Source organism: Salmo salar, chromosome 02 (assembly GCF_965601325.2).
Source record: "Salmo salar chromosome 02, fSalSal1, whole genome shotgun sequence".
NCBI classification, from domain to species: domain Eukaryota; kingdom Metazoa; phylum Chordata; class Actinopteri; order Salmoniformes; family Salmonidae; genus Salmo; species Salmo salar.
In genome coordinates, this window is record NC_138292.1 from 32,094,428 (window position 1) to 32,107,942 (window position 13,515).

The window sequence follows — 13,515 nt, forward strand, 5'->3', positions numbered from 1 at the left end:
GTCTTTTTTGGGGTTGAGCCAGCCAGACAGCTTTGTGTAAGCTGAATATAGATAATGAAAATAAACGAACACAAAGCCAGAGGATTGTGCCAAGTTAACATTTTTACACAATTTTGCAATAAGCAGCATAACTGAACTGGTTTCAAAAAGAGCTAATTGCAGGCAAAGCTTTTAAATTTGTGGAAAGGTCATGCTCTGATACACTAATGTAATTACAGATAACCAACAAAGAACCCTAACCACCCTAACCAACAAAGGACAAATCTAGAACACATGCTGATATTTTGCCAAACGTCCTGCACGGTGTTGGGCTGTAAGCACAACCCCCACCTGTGGACGTCGGGCCCTCATACCACCCTCATGGAGTCTGTTTCTGACCGTTTGAGCAGACACATGCACATTTGTGGCCTGCTGGAGGTCATTTTGCAGGGCTCTGGCAGTGCTTCTCCTGCTCCTCCTTGCACAAAGGCGGAGGTAGCGGTCCTGCTGCTGGGTTGTTGCCCTCCTACGGCCTCCTCCATGTCTCCTGATGTACTGGCCTGTCTCCTGGTAGCGCCTCCATGCTCTGGACACTACGCTGACAGACACAGCAAACCTTCTTGCCACAGCTCGCATTGATGTGCCATCCTGGATGAGCTGCACTACCTGAGCCACTTGTGTGGGTTGTAGACTCCGTCTCATGCTACCACTAGAGTGAAAGCACCTCCAGCATTCAAAAGTGACCAAAACATCAGCCAGAAAGCATAGGAACTGAGAAGTGGTCTGTGGTCCCCACCTGCAGAACCACTCCTTTATTGGGGGTGTCTTGCTAATTGCCTATAATTTCCACCTGTTTTCTATTCCATTTGCACAACAGCATGTGAAATGTATTGTCAATCAGTGTTGCTTCCTAAGTGGACAGTTTGATTTCACAGAAGTGTGATTGACTTGGAGTTACATTGTGTTGTTTAAGTGTTCCCTTTATTTTTTTGAGCAGTGTATATATATATATATATATGGTTTAGGAACTCTGGTCTCAACTTAATATTGAGCGTAAGAATACAGCAGGTACAATTTTGAAATTTGGTTAGGCATCAGCAGTTTTTCTCTTGTTATGTCAATCACTGACAATCACTCAATTAGCCATGTCAGCTACCAATTTTTGGATAGTTAGTCTAGCCAGCTATCTAAACTTGTAGAAATCATGGCCGAATACCGACCGGGCATGCAGGGCACTTGCCCAGGGGCTCTGACCTCCAGGGGGCCCCCATAGGTTTTCTTAGTTATTCTCACTCAGATATCATATTAGCATGGCATAAGTCCTTACAAAATGTGTAGAATTGCAGGAAATTTGCTTTAGAATGCACTTTTCTTCTCTCTTCCCCATGGCAAAGTGAGTAGAATTTCAAGAAATGTGTTATAAAATTGCAACGTTTTCTCTCTGCCCAATGGCAAAATAGCAGAACTTGCAACATTTTCTTCACACACCATGGCAGAATGTGTAGAATTGCATGAAATTAACTTTAAAACTAGAAAAAATGGCTCCATGTTTTTGGGGCCACTAAAATGTTTTGTTGTGAGGTTTGGGGCCCTCCAACTAAATCTCACTTAGGGCCCCCAAAATGCTAGAGCCAGCCCTGTATTGTTTTACTGTAGGTATTTACTGGCTCACTTCAATAAAAAAAGGTTGGTTTAAGGTTGGTGTGTGCTTCTGTGCAGAGCGCTGTTTAAAGTATTTAATATCATAGCAGGTAAAGCAGACGAATGTGTTATAATCTAAATGTCTTCTGCATCCCGATTATAATGATCAATATAAAACATGTTACAGTACTGCAGTGAATCACATTAGGATGACATTTTGTGTACACATTGTAAGGCACCAGCAGTGTCACTCTTTGTGGTGAGATAGGTTGCTAACAGGAGTAAGAGATATTGGTCTGTGGTGGCACCATCATTCACATATTCTCTAGCACTGACACATGGGAACATAGAGAAAACATCCAGGTCACTGAGTAAATCTTGATTACATTATCTTGGAAGTACCTTAATTTGAATAATTTGCCTCATGCAGGAGGGGATGAAGTTACTATAATATATTTGTTGACATAAAACCAAAAAGTATTACTGTATTTACGTATGTGTGCTAGCAGATTTATAATATATTTTAAAAGAAAAGATAACTTTGCAAAATGTGCCAAAAACTTCAAACAAACATTCAAATAGACATACTGTACTAGACAAAATGCTATACAAAGGGAAATTAAATGGTTTGTGGAATTTATAGTGATTGGGTTGATTTCTGTAAAAATCAACGCCCTGATGGGAAACTCTGAGATGAGCGACAATTTCCTGACTTCGCCATGCACCTGGATCAGAGCATATTATTTTCGGATGATTGTATTTGACACTGGATTTGGTATTTACATATGTATTGGAATGAACACTACATGTGATGTCAAATGTATTTGTCTTTACAGTTAAGTTGCTGTTCCCACGGCAGTAGACCTCTCATCCATGCTAGTGGTCTGTGAGTAAATAGATCCTGTCCTCGAGACTCTGAAGTCCCGGGGCAGGTAGTTCTTCATGAACTGACACATCCTGCAGGGAGCCTTGTTTATCAGTCTTATGAGAGGCCTTCTAAACTTCTGCCCCACAAACACATAGAGGATGGGATTCAGGCAGCTATGGGAGTAAGCCATGGCCTCTGTGATCTGTAGAGTGAGTCTGATGGCTTTGCTACTCTCACAGCTTGAGTAGACCTCACTTAACTCCAAGGCCTTGAAAAATGATGTCATGTTGTACGGAGTCCAGCAGCAGAAAAACACCACAACCACAATGAGAATGAGTCTGATGGCCTGCTTTTTGGAGGATGGAGCACTGAGCAGCCTTCTCACTATCTGTGTGTAGCAGAACCCCATGATGATGAGGGGGATTAGCAGACCAAATATGATCCTTTTGAAAAGGGCAAAAATTCCCCAAGAGTGTCCATCATAGACGGGGCGACAATTTTCTTTCTCGTTGTTTTTCTCCACTTTAAGAAACAGTGCCTCAGGAAACGAGGCCAGGAATCCAGCCAGCCAGGTCACGACGGCAGCGATGGCCCCGTACTTCCGTGTTCTGGCTCTCATGGCGTACACAGCATGGACTATGGCCAGGTACCTGTCCACACTCATCAGGGTGATGAAGAAGATGCCACTGTAGAAGCCAACGTGGTAGGCGCTGAGGACCACTTTGCACATGACGTCACCAAACACCCACTGGTGTCTAGCGTGGTGGGCCAGGAAAGGCAAGGAGCAGACCAGGAGCAGGTCAGCCAAGGCCAGGTTCAGGAGACACACGTCGGTCATGCTACGTAGTCTCACCCTCAGCAGGATGACCCACAGGACCAGAACATTCCCCAGAAACCCCAGGATGAAGAAGAGAGAGTACAGCACTGGCAGGAAGCTGGCTCCGTGTGCATTGTACTTGCAAACGCCATCGTCATAGTTATTGTAGTCATATGTGGTTACTTCAAATGCGTCTGCAAAATGTGTGCTGTAAAAGATCAGACAAGGAGAATGAACCAAGCAGCAATGATAAGAATGAACATTCTTAAAGCCACAATCTGAAAGTTGTGCTTATGATCAAAATGTGGTCCACCAACAGCAATATTTACAGTACAATGGAGTAAATGCAAATAGTATTTTATTTCTATGAGCAACATTTCATTTTTTTAAACATGACTGGAAGATTGGGGCAGAAATCTTGTAACACCAATTGCACTCCTTCCTCAAAATGTGTGTTTCTAAAAGTCAAGACATTTTAGACCTCAATTTACCCATATGCATAACTGGATGAGTTCTCATATGAGTAACTGGATGAGTTCTCATATGCATAACTGAATGAGTTCTCACATGCATAACTGGATGAGTTCTCATATGCATAACTGAATGAGTTCTCACATGCATAACTGGATGAGTTCTCATATGCATAACTGGATGAGTTCTCATATGCATAACTGGATGAGTTCTCATATGCATAACTGGATGAGTTCTCATATGCGTAACTGGATGAGTTCTCAGATGCGTAACTGGATGAGTTCTCATATGCATAACTGGATGAGTTCTCATATGCGTAACTGGATGAGTTCTCATATGCGTAACTGGATGAGTTCTCATATGCATAACTGGATGAGTTCTCATATGAGTAACTGGATGAGTTCTCATATGAGTAACTGGATGAGTTCTCATATGAGTAACTGGATGAGTTCTCATATGCGTAACTGGATGAGTTCTCATATGCGTAACTGGATGAGTTCTCATATGCGTAACTGGATGAGTTCTCATATGAGTAACTGGATGAGTTCTCATATACATAACTGGATGAGTTCTCGCATGCGTAACTGGATGAGTTCTCGCATGCGTAACTGGATGAGTTCTCATATGCGTAACTGGATGAGTTCTCATATGCGTAACTGGATGAGTTCTCATATGCGTAACTGGATGAGTTCTCATATGCGTAACTGGATGAGTTCTCATATGCGTAACTGGATGAGTTCTCATATGAGTAACTGGATGAGTTCTCATATGCGTAACTGGATGAATTCCCATTCTCAACACTCACAGAGCTGAAGGGAATGGTTGTGGTGTTCCCCCTGAAATTCATTACCAATGATTTGAGCTTCTCAATTACAGGCGCATGTATCAATTGGCCCATTTTGTACAGTATAACACATGACATTACATTATTTACAGCAATGATGTAATTATTATAAGTTATTATTGATCACTGCCCGCACCTGCTCGCCCGTCCAGCATCACTACTCTGGACGGCTCTGACTTAGAATACGTGGACAACTACAAATACCTGGGTGTCTGGTTAGACTGTAAAATTAAATCTAGAATCGGCTTCCTATATCGCAACAAAGCATCCTTCACTCATGCTGCCAAACACACCCTCGTAAAACTGATCATCCTACCAATCCTCAACTTCGGTGATGTCATCTATAAAATAGCCTCCAACACTCTACTCAACAAACTGGATGCAGTCTATCACAGTGCCATCCATTTTGTCACCAAAGCCCCATACACTACCCACCATTGCGACCTGTACGCTCTCGTTGGTTGGCCCTCGCTTCATACTCGTCGCCAAACCCACTGGCCACAGGTTATCTACAAGTCTCTGCTTGGTAAAGCCCCGCCTTATCTCAGCTCACTGGTCACCATAGCAACACCCACTTGTAGCATTCGCTCCAGCAGGTATATCTCACTGGTCACCCCCAAAGCCAATTCCTCCTTTGGCCGCCTTTCCTTCCGGTTTTCTGCTGCCAATGACTGGAACGAACTGCAAAAATCTCTGAAGCTGGAGACTCATATCTCCCTCACTAGCTTTAAGCACCAGCTGTCAGAGCAGATCACTGCACCTGTACATAGACCATCTGTAAACAGCCCATCTATCTACCTACCTCATCCCCATACTGTATTTATTTATTTATCTTGCTCCTTTGCACCCCAGTATCTCTACTTGCACATTCATCTTCTGCACATCTACCATTCCAGTGTTTAATTGCTATATTGTAATTACTTCGCCACCATGGCCTATTTATTACCTTAACTTACCTCATTTGCACTCACTGTATTTAGACTTTTTGTTTTCTTTTGTTCTACTGTATTTTTGACTGTATGTTTTGTTTATTCCATGTGTAACTCTGTTGTTGTATGTGTCGAATTGCTACGCTTTATCTTGGCCAGGTCGCAGTTGCAAATGAGAACTTGTTCTCAACTAGCCTACCTGGTTAAATAAAGGTGAAATAAATAAATAAATACAATTATGATAAATGTATTAATTGATGATACTATTAATTCAAATAGAGCTATTTGTAAAATAAAACATATAAAGTCCCACCTTGCCGTGGTGTGAACAGGATATCCAGTGATATTCATCCCTGAAATAAAATGTCAAAAATTACCACTGAAATTGTTTTGATTATTCATTGCTAATTACAGGACTGCAACTCATTTTATGAAAGTTGCTAATAAACGTACGTTTAAAAAATAAATATATAGATAAATAACTTGAATGTTATTAGGCTGAAGTCTGCAGAGACACTATGTTGAAGATTCAAGATACTGTACAACACTATGCACAGCAGAGTAACTTTTGCAAAGCATCCTGTAGCCAACCCTCACATACAGTAAGCATAATATACTCACTGTTAAACTGGGTTGAGTTGTCTGCCTGAGGGTTATACACTCTTGTGTAACAGTTAAGGGAACTTATGTCTGCAGTTTTCTTTTCTCCAACAGATGTCTTTGGTGGGGGTGGGTATGGTGTGGGGGTAGATGTGGCCAAACTATACTGCATAGCTGAGTGCAGATTTAAATCCAAAAGGAATGCATTTGTACCTGCACATCCCTGTGCATCATGAATGCTTGGACCACTACAGGAAGCTGGAGGAATCCATGCTGCAGGTTTAGTTTATTGAACACTGTGGACCCTTTTTTAAGATCATTAATGTATTATCTTATTTGAACAGAGTGTCACTTCTCCCAAAAGCTTGATCTGTGCTGCAGACATGTTCACCACAAAGCAGGATATCCTGTAGAAGACGCATACTCATAGTCTTGCTTTGGCAACTAACTTTACTGAGAAGTGGTTAGCTAGACACTTTGAAATAATATTGCGTCATGACTGAGAGATACATTAGTTCTAGCATCATTGCTAGCATTCAATTTTCAAAACATAGTGACTGCTGATATAATTCCTGTCTTTGAACAATTGAAATAAATTCTATGATGACTAGATTGATATGTGAGTTTTCTGGATCAAAACAATTCTAAGTAAACCTACTGTAAAGAAGATTTGAACCTATTGATATAGCAGGATTGTTGTCTGTCTCATCTTTGAATTTAGCATCTTCAACTGAATAAAATATATTGTGGAGCAGACTGGAGTATAGGGGTGTACAGCAGCAGCAGAAAATGACAACACAATGCAGAACAAATATGTTTGAGCACAACAAAATTCACAGGTTGATTTATTGAGAAAACCCTCCAGAAAGGAACACAAATACCTACTCAGCCAACAAAAGTTCAAAATAATCCAAAAGGTCAAATTCCTGACTCGAAGTCCAAGTTCAAGTTAATATCAAAACAGGTCCTCAATCAAAGGACGGTCAAAATTCGACCAAAATAATATTTGGCCAGAAAATGTAGCCAATGAGTATACAGACAGCCACTGGCCATCCAGCAGCAGTCCTCTGGCCACAACCCTGCCCCTAGTTGTGTTTTAATGTTGTAACAAAAATGTGTGCATACAATAAGAATAAAAGTTGAAATAATCTCTATGCAAAACATATTGATATTATGCTATAGCAACATTTTGTGCAGGCCTGTACTGTACATGAAATAAGTACATGGGTAATCAAAACATAAACAGCCCATCACCCTTAAACAAATAGTCAGAGCTCATCAAAATACATTTAAAGTTAAATATTATACAGTTACACTTAATTTATATGCAAGTCTGTGTTCAGAAGAATACTTCATTATTCCATACGAACAGAAATTGGTCTTCTGCTCAATGAAAATGCATCAAACAGGTTTTCGGCAGTGAAAGTACTGTCTTTCATCAGTACAATCACACAGGTGTGTTAGAAGTCTCATTTTCTGATCCTCTGCTGCTCACCATTGCATGTTTGCTGAGCTTTTTACACAGCGGATATCTAGAGAGCGCAGTGCCCAAACACTTTCTGAATTTCTCTCCTACAAAAGCGTAGATGACTGGGTTGACACAGCAGTGAGCCAGCGCTATAGTCTCTGTCACCTCCATAGCTCTATCAACCTGTGTTGAAGCCTCACAGCTATTCCCAATGTCAAACATCTGAAGGGTCCGGAGGAAAACCACAACGTTGTAAGGGACCCAGGAGACTACAAACACACCCACGATGGCGAATATCAGTTTCATGGCCCTGTCTTTTTTGGAGTTCCTTAACCTCTGTAGTACAGTGAGAATACTGATGTAACAAAAGACCACTATGGGCAGACATAGGACGAGCCCCACTCCGTTTTCACCTAAGTTCCGTAACAACTTCCATGTCTTCTCTGTGTCCTCTGGGTAAATCCGCTGGCAACTTGAACCAATGTCCTCGTCATCCTCCCGCACTACTGCTGCGAAGATAGCTTCAGGGAGAGCAGCGCCGATGGACGCTACCCAGACGATGATGCTCGCCAGCGCTCCATATCGCAACGTCCTGGCCCTCATGGCGGTCACGGCGTGAACGATGGCCAGGTAGCGATCCACACTCATCAGGGTCACAAACAGGATGCTGCTGTAGAATCCCACCTGGTAGACACCAGCCATGATCTTACATGGACTGTCACCTTCAAACTCATGACCTTGGGCGTGGTAGGCCCAGAGAGGCAGGGAGAGGGCAAGGAGCAGGTCAGATAGGGCTAGGTTCAGCAAACAGATGTCTGTCATGGTCTTCAGTTTCATGTACTTGAGGAGGACCCAGAGCACCAGACTGTTGCCTGTCAGACCCAGGGTGAACACCAGGTAGAAGAGAATGGGCTGGTAGTTGGACCCTTGGGTTAGACTGGTACCAGTGCTACAGGGGCTGATCATGTTGCCATAGTAGTTATCGCCACTGTAATCGTCTGTGCTGGTGGCCTCGGTTGTGTTCATCTTACTGAGAAAAAAAGGATGGTGTGAATTGTTAGTTAACAATCAATGCTGTATTGTGTGCATCCTATTGTCATAGCCCTAGTAGTAATTTAATAGGATCTCTATGTTACAAACCCTCAAAGTTCCAGAATGGGGTTAAAATGGCAGCTATAGTGGTCAAGGAGAAATCCAAAGCAGTCTAATTGGAATGAATGGCAGTAGAGACATAATCCTGATTTTACATATGTGGAAATGTGTCACGACTTCCACCGAAGTCGGTTCCTCTCCTTGTTCGGACGGCGTTCGGCGGTTGGCATCACCAGTCTTCTAGCCATCGTCGATCCACTTTTCATTTTCCATTTGTTTTGTCTTGTTTTCCTACACACCTGGTTCTCATTTCCCTCATTAAGTGTTGTGTATTTAACACTCTGTTCCCCCCATGTCTTTGTGTGGAATTGTTTGTTTGTAAGTGCTTGTGCACATGTTTACTGGTGCGCGTCAGGTTTTGTACCTATGTCGGTTATTTGTTTATGCCGTTGGTTTTGAAATTAAACTGCTCCGGCTATTACCTAGTTCTGCTCTCCTGCGTCTAACTTCACTGCCACCAGTTACGTACCCCTTACAAAATGTAATATCAGAAACACATGTTCTAGGCATGTGATATTAGAAATTGTGTAATATAATTATTGTCAACCTAAAATATGAACATATAAATACAGTTTATACAGGTTTTATGTCAAGTTTCTGTATAAATAGCCTCTAAAATACACTGAGACCAGCCACCCAGACGGCTGATGAAACCGTATTTCTGTCTGTAATAAAGCCCTTTTACAGGGAAAAACTCATTCTGATTGGCTGAGCCTAGCTCCCCAGTGGGTGGTCCTGGCTCTCAAGTGGGTGGGCCTATGCCCTCTAAGGCCCACCCATGGCTGCGCCCCTGCCCAGTCATGTGAAATCCATAGATTAGGGTCGAACAAATTGATTTAAATTGACTGATTTCCTTATATGAACTGTAACTCAGTAAAATCATTGAAGTTGTTGCATGTTGCATTTATCTTTTTGTTCAGTATGTATGTAAACAGACCATAAATGTCACTATAGAGGGTGGTGTGGAAAGCCCAGTACATCACTGCGGCCGAGCTCCCTGCTATCCAGGACCTCAATATGAGGCAATGTGAAAGGAAGGCCCAGAAAATTGTTAGACTCCAGCCACCCAAGCCTTAGACTCTTCTCTCTCCTTTCGGCACACCAAGTGGTACCGGAGCACCACGTCTGACACCAACAGGCTCCGGAACAGCTTCTATCCCCCAAGCCATAAGACTGCTAAATAGCTAACAAAATGGCTACACAGACTACTTGCATTGACCCTTTTATTTTATTTACATTTTTGCACTGACTCTACACACTCACTCACACACACTCACACTCACTCTCCAACACAAGCACACACACCATTTGCTCACAAACACACATTCATACCCACTCTACACACACGCACACACACTCACATAAATCGTCATATACACTGCTGCTACTCTGTTTATCATATATCCTAATGCCTAGTCACCTTACCCCTATACATACATGTATCTACCTCTACCACTCCAGTATACCTGCACATTGTATATTGTATATATTATTGGCTCTGATCCTGTATATAGCTTACTTACTCTCTCGTGTTCTTCTTATTTCTATTTCTCGTGTGTTTTTGTTCTACTTTACTTCATGTTATAGTACTACTGGTATCGATTACTGCATTGTTGGGGAATAGCTTGCAAGAAAGGCATTTCACTGTACTTGTGCACGTGACAATAAACTTGAAACCGTTTTTGTTTTCTTGGAAAGCTAGGAGTGCTATTATATGATACAATATCAGTACTGCATTTACAACGTGTCTAAGACCTATCATCAACTGATATCAGCCAGTGTATGGATGTGGATTGACTGCATTGTTTGAATAGAATTTGAAAAATGTATGGAATCATTCTTCTAAAACTGTCTGGCTAGCTAGCTAACAAACATACAGTGCAGAAACATTCTTCAAATTCATTATTTTACACAATACCTTATCACCCCTGACCAAAATGGCTGACTTTTATCCCATTATTAGAAGGTTAATGTCCATTCTAGTATTCTAGTTCCTAATTCTATGCCTTTTGTTCTGAATGGTTACCTGCACACTGCCAGAGATGATAAAATTGTATGTTACTTTAAATGTTAAAGGTATTATTTGTCACTCATCCTCCTACATACACCATTATGGCATCATACTTGTATTACTTAATACTTTAACAACATGTAATCTATCAGTTTCCATGGTAACTGTGTTTTAACTAATGATTCTTTAAAATAAATTACAATGGTTTCAAATGAATCACAGAGTGTAATGATAAACTTTAAAACATTATGATGACTGATATGAAGAGAAATGTGTAATTCGAAACAACCTGTGGGAATTAACCTAATTTACATACTTGATGGAGATTACAAAGAAAAAGCCCCTTAAAATACATCTTCGGAAATCTTATGTCTAACAACAAGGCATTTATTAAGCTGAAAACTGACATTTATTTGGTTCAAAGAACAACAGCTACAAAGCCTTGACACACTCATTGTTAATTGTAAAAGCTATTGCCCCGTAGGGCCATATTCATGTACTAATACAATGTCTTCTTTAAAAAATATATATATATAAAAATTAAACATACATTTTCAAAACCATACTTTTTCCCTCAGAATGTATGCATTGACAAATCCCCAAAAATGATTCAAGCACAGAACTGTAAATGGATCTAAAGACTATTTCTACATCCTCTTTAATCCTAAACCAGAATCAAACCACAACCCATATGATCTCACACATCACCCACCACCACCTGCTAAACACTGACACCCCTTATTGACAGACCCCATTTTGTAGTTCCTGTGAGGCTAACACCCCTTCACAGACTGTCTGTGCCTGCGTGTATATTTGTAGGCCATATGTCTATAAGCAGGCTATGATTAAGTGAAAATATATGTTATTTACCCCAATCTCTTCTTTTCTGATGTACAGATTGAATGCTGTAACCCTCTCTCTGGTGATAACGTATATGTGCTGGTTGAAACAGTCTGGCCGGGAAACTACTCTTAGGTTTTCTCTACTCTATTCTTTTGTACCAATGATTGCAACTTTTTTCTAGTAAGGTGTGCTCTAGATAACTATTTTCTTTGCATTGCTGCATTGAGCAGGCTGAGGTGTGACTGTGGGTTTCCTGTAATGGCCCTATAACTAAATGTCTGGGAATGAGTGTGGGTGAGGGAAACACCATCAAACATGCAGATATCTGTCATGTATGTAGATGCTGCTTTGAACTGCTTTTCAGATGGAAAGATAGAAATGAAAAATGAATAGAGTACATAACATTTTAAAAGGTGCATTCTGTAACATTCATACGTGGAAGTAGTCCTTGTGTGGGTTATGTCTGTAGTAGTAGAAGGAGGTTGAGGTTTAGAGAGGTAGGCTTGTAACCGAAGGGTTGCCGGTTTGAATCTCAGGGCTGATGGGGAAATCTGGTAGGAGTGTGCCAGCAACCACAGAGTTGCTGACATCAGAAACTCATGTGCCGCCTGCTGCCGTTGTGCCCTTGAGCAAGTCACTTAATCTTTTACACGATTTAAGGGCACTGCTCTGGGCTTTTTCCAGCCTTTTGTGCTTATCTTACAATAGCTTGCTTCCATATTGGATGAGGTTTGACAGTTTGTCAGTTTGTCTCGTGAATGGTTTGTCCTCTGACAAATCAACTGTAAATGTCGGTGTTCCTCAAGGTTCCGTTTTAGGACCACTATTGTTTTCACTATATATTTTACCTCTTGGGGATGTCATTCGAAAACATAATGTTAAATTTCACTGCTATGCGGATGACACACAGCTGTACATTTCAATGAAACATGGTGAAGCCCCAAAATTGCCCTCACTAGAAGCCTGTGTTTCAGACATAAGGAAGTGGATGGCTGCAAACTTTCTACTTTTAAACTCGGACAAAACAGAGATGCTTGTTCTAGGTCCCAAGAAACAAAGAGATCTTCTGTTAAATCTGACAATTAATCTTGATGGTTGTACAGTCGTCTCAAATAAAACTGTGAAGGACCTCGGTGTTACTCTGGACCCTGATCTCTCTATTGAAGAACATATCAAGACTGTTTCAAGGGCAGCTTTTTTCCATCTACGTAACATTGCAAAAATCAGAAACTTTCTGTCCACAAATGATGCAGAAAAATGTATCCATGCTTTTGTTACTTCTAGGTTGGACTTCTGCAATGCTCTACTTTCCGGCTACCCGGATAAAGCACTAAATAAACTTCAGTTAGTGCTAAATACGGCTGATAGAATCCTGACTAGAACCAAAAAATTTGATCATATTACTCCAGTGCTAGCCTCCCTACACTGGCTTCCTGTTAAGGCAAGGGCTGATTTCAAGGTTTTACTGCTAACCTACAAAGCATTACATGGGCTTGCTCCTACCTATCTTTCTGATTTGGTCCTGCCGTACATACCTACACGTACGCTACGGTCACAAGACGCAGGCCTCCTAATTGTCCCTAGAATTTCTAAGCAAACAGCTGGAGGCAGGGCTTTCCCCTATAGAGCTCCATTTTTATGGAATGGTCTGCCTACCCATGTGAGAGATGCAGACTCGGTCCTCAACCTTTAAGTCTTTACTGAAGACTCATCTCTTCAGTGGGTCCTATGATTGAGTGTAGTCTGGCCCAGGAGTGTGAAGGTGAACGGAAAGGCTCTGGAGCAACGAACCGCCCTTGCTGTCTCTGCCTGGCCGGTTCCCCTCTCTCCACTGGGATTCTCTGCCTCTAACCCTATTACAGGGGCTGAGTCACTGGCTTATTGGTGTTCTT

The 13,515-nt window shown here is 41.5% G+C and overlaps 2 protein-coding genes across 2 annotated transcripts; both read right to left on the reverse strand.

The window, feature by feature from the left end:
- Positions 1-1,960: 1,960 nt before the first annotated feature.
- Positions 1,961-6,227, reverse strand: LOC106579844 (C-C chemokine receptor type 5-like). The gene is made up of 3 exons (XM_014160129.3): positions 6,171-6,227; positions 5,863-5,902; positions 1,961-3,513 (listed from the first exon to the last, which is right to left on the reverse strand). Exons 2-3 carry the CDS (start codon positions 5,898-5,900, stop codon positions 2,457-2,459), a joined length of 1,095 nt encoding a protein of 364 aa, XP_014015604.1. The 5' UTR covers positions 5,901-5,902; positions 6,171-6,227; the 3' UTR covers positions 1,961-2,456.
- Positions 6,228-7,424: 1,197 nt separating this feature from the next.
- On the reverse strand, positions 7,425-11,732 carry LOC106579851 (C-C chemokine receptor type 4-like). Its single transcript, XM_014160142.3, has 2 exons — positions 11,651-11,732; positions 7,425-8,647 (listed from the first exon to the last, which is right to left on the reverse strand). The coding sequence occupies exon 2, from the start codon at positions 8,641-8,643 to the stop codon at positions 7,597-7,599; it is 1,047 nt and encodes a 348-aa protein (XP_014015617.1). The 5' UTR covers positions 8,644-8,647; positions 11,651-11,732; the 3' UTR covers positions 7,425-7,596.
- Positions 11,733-13,515: the final 1,783 nt, after the last annotated feature.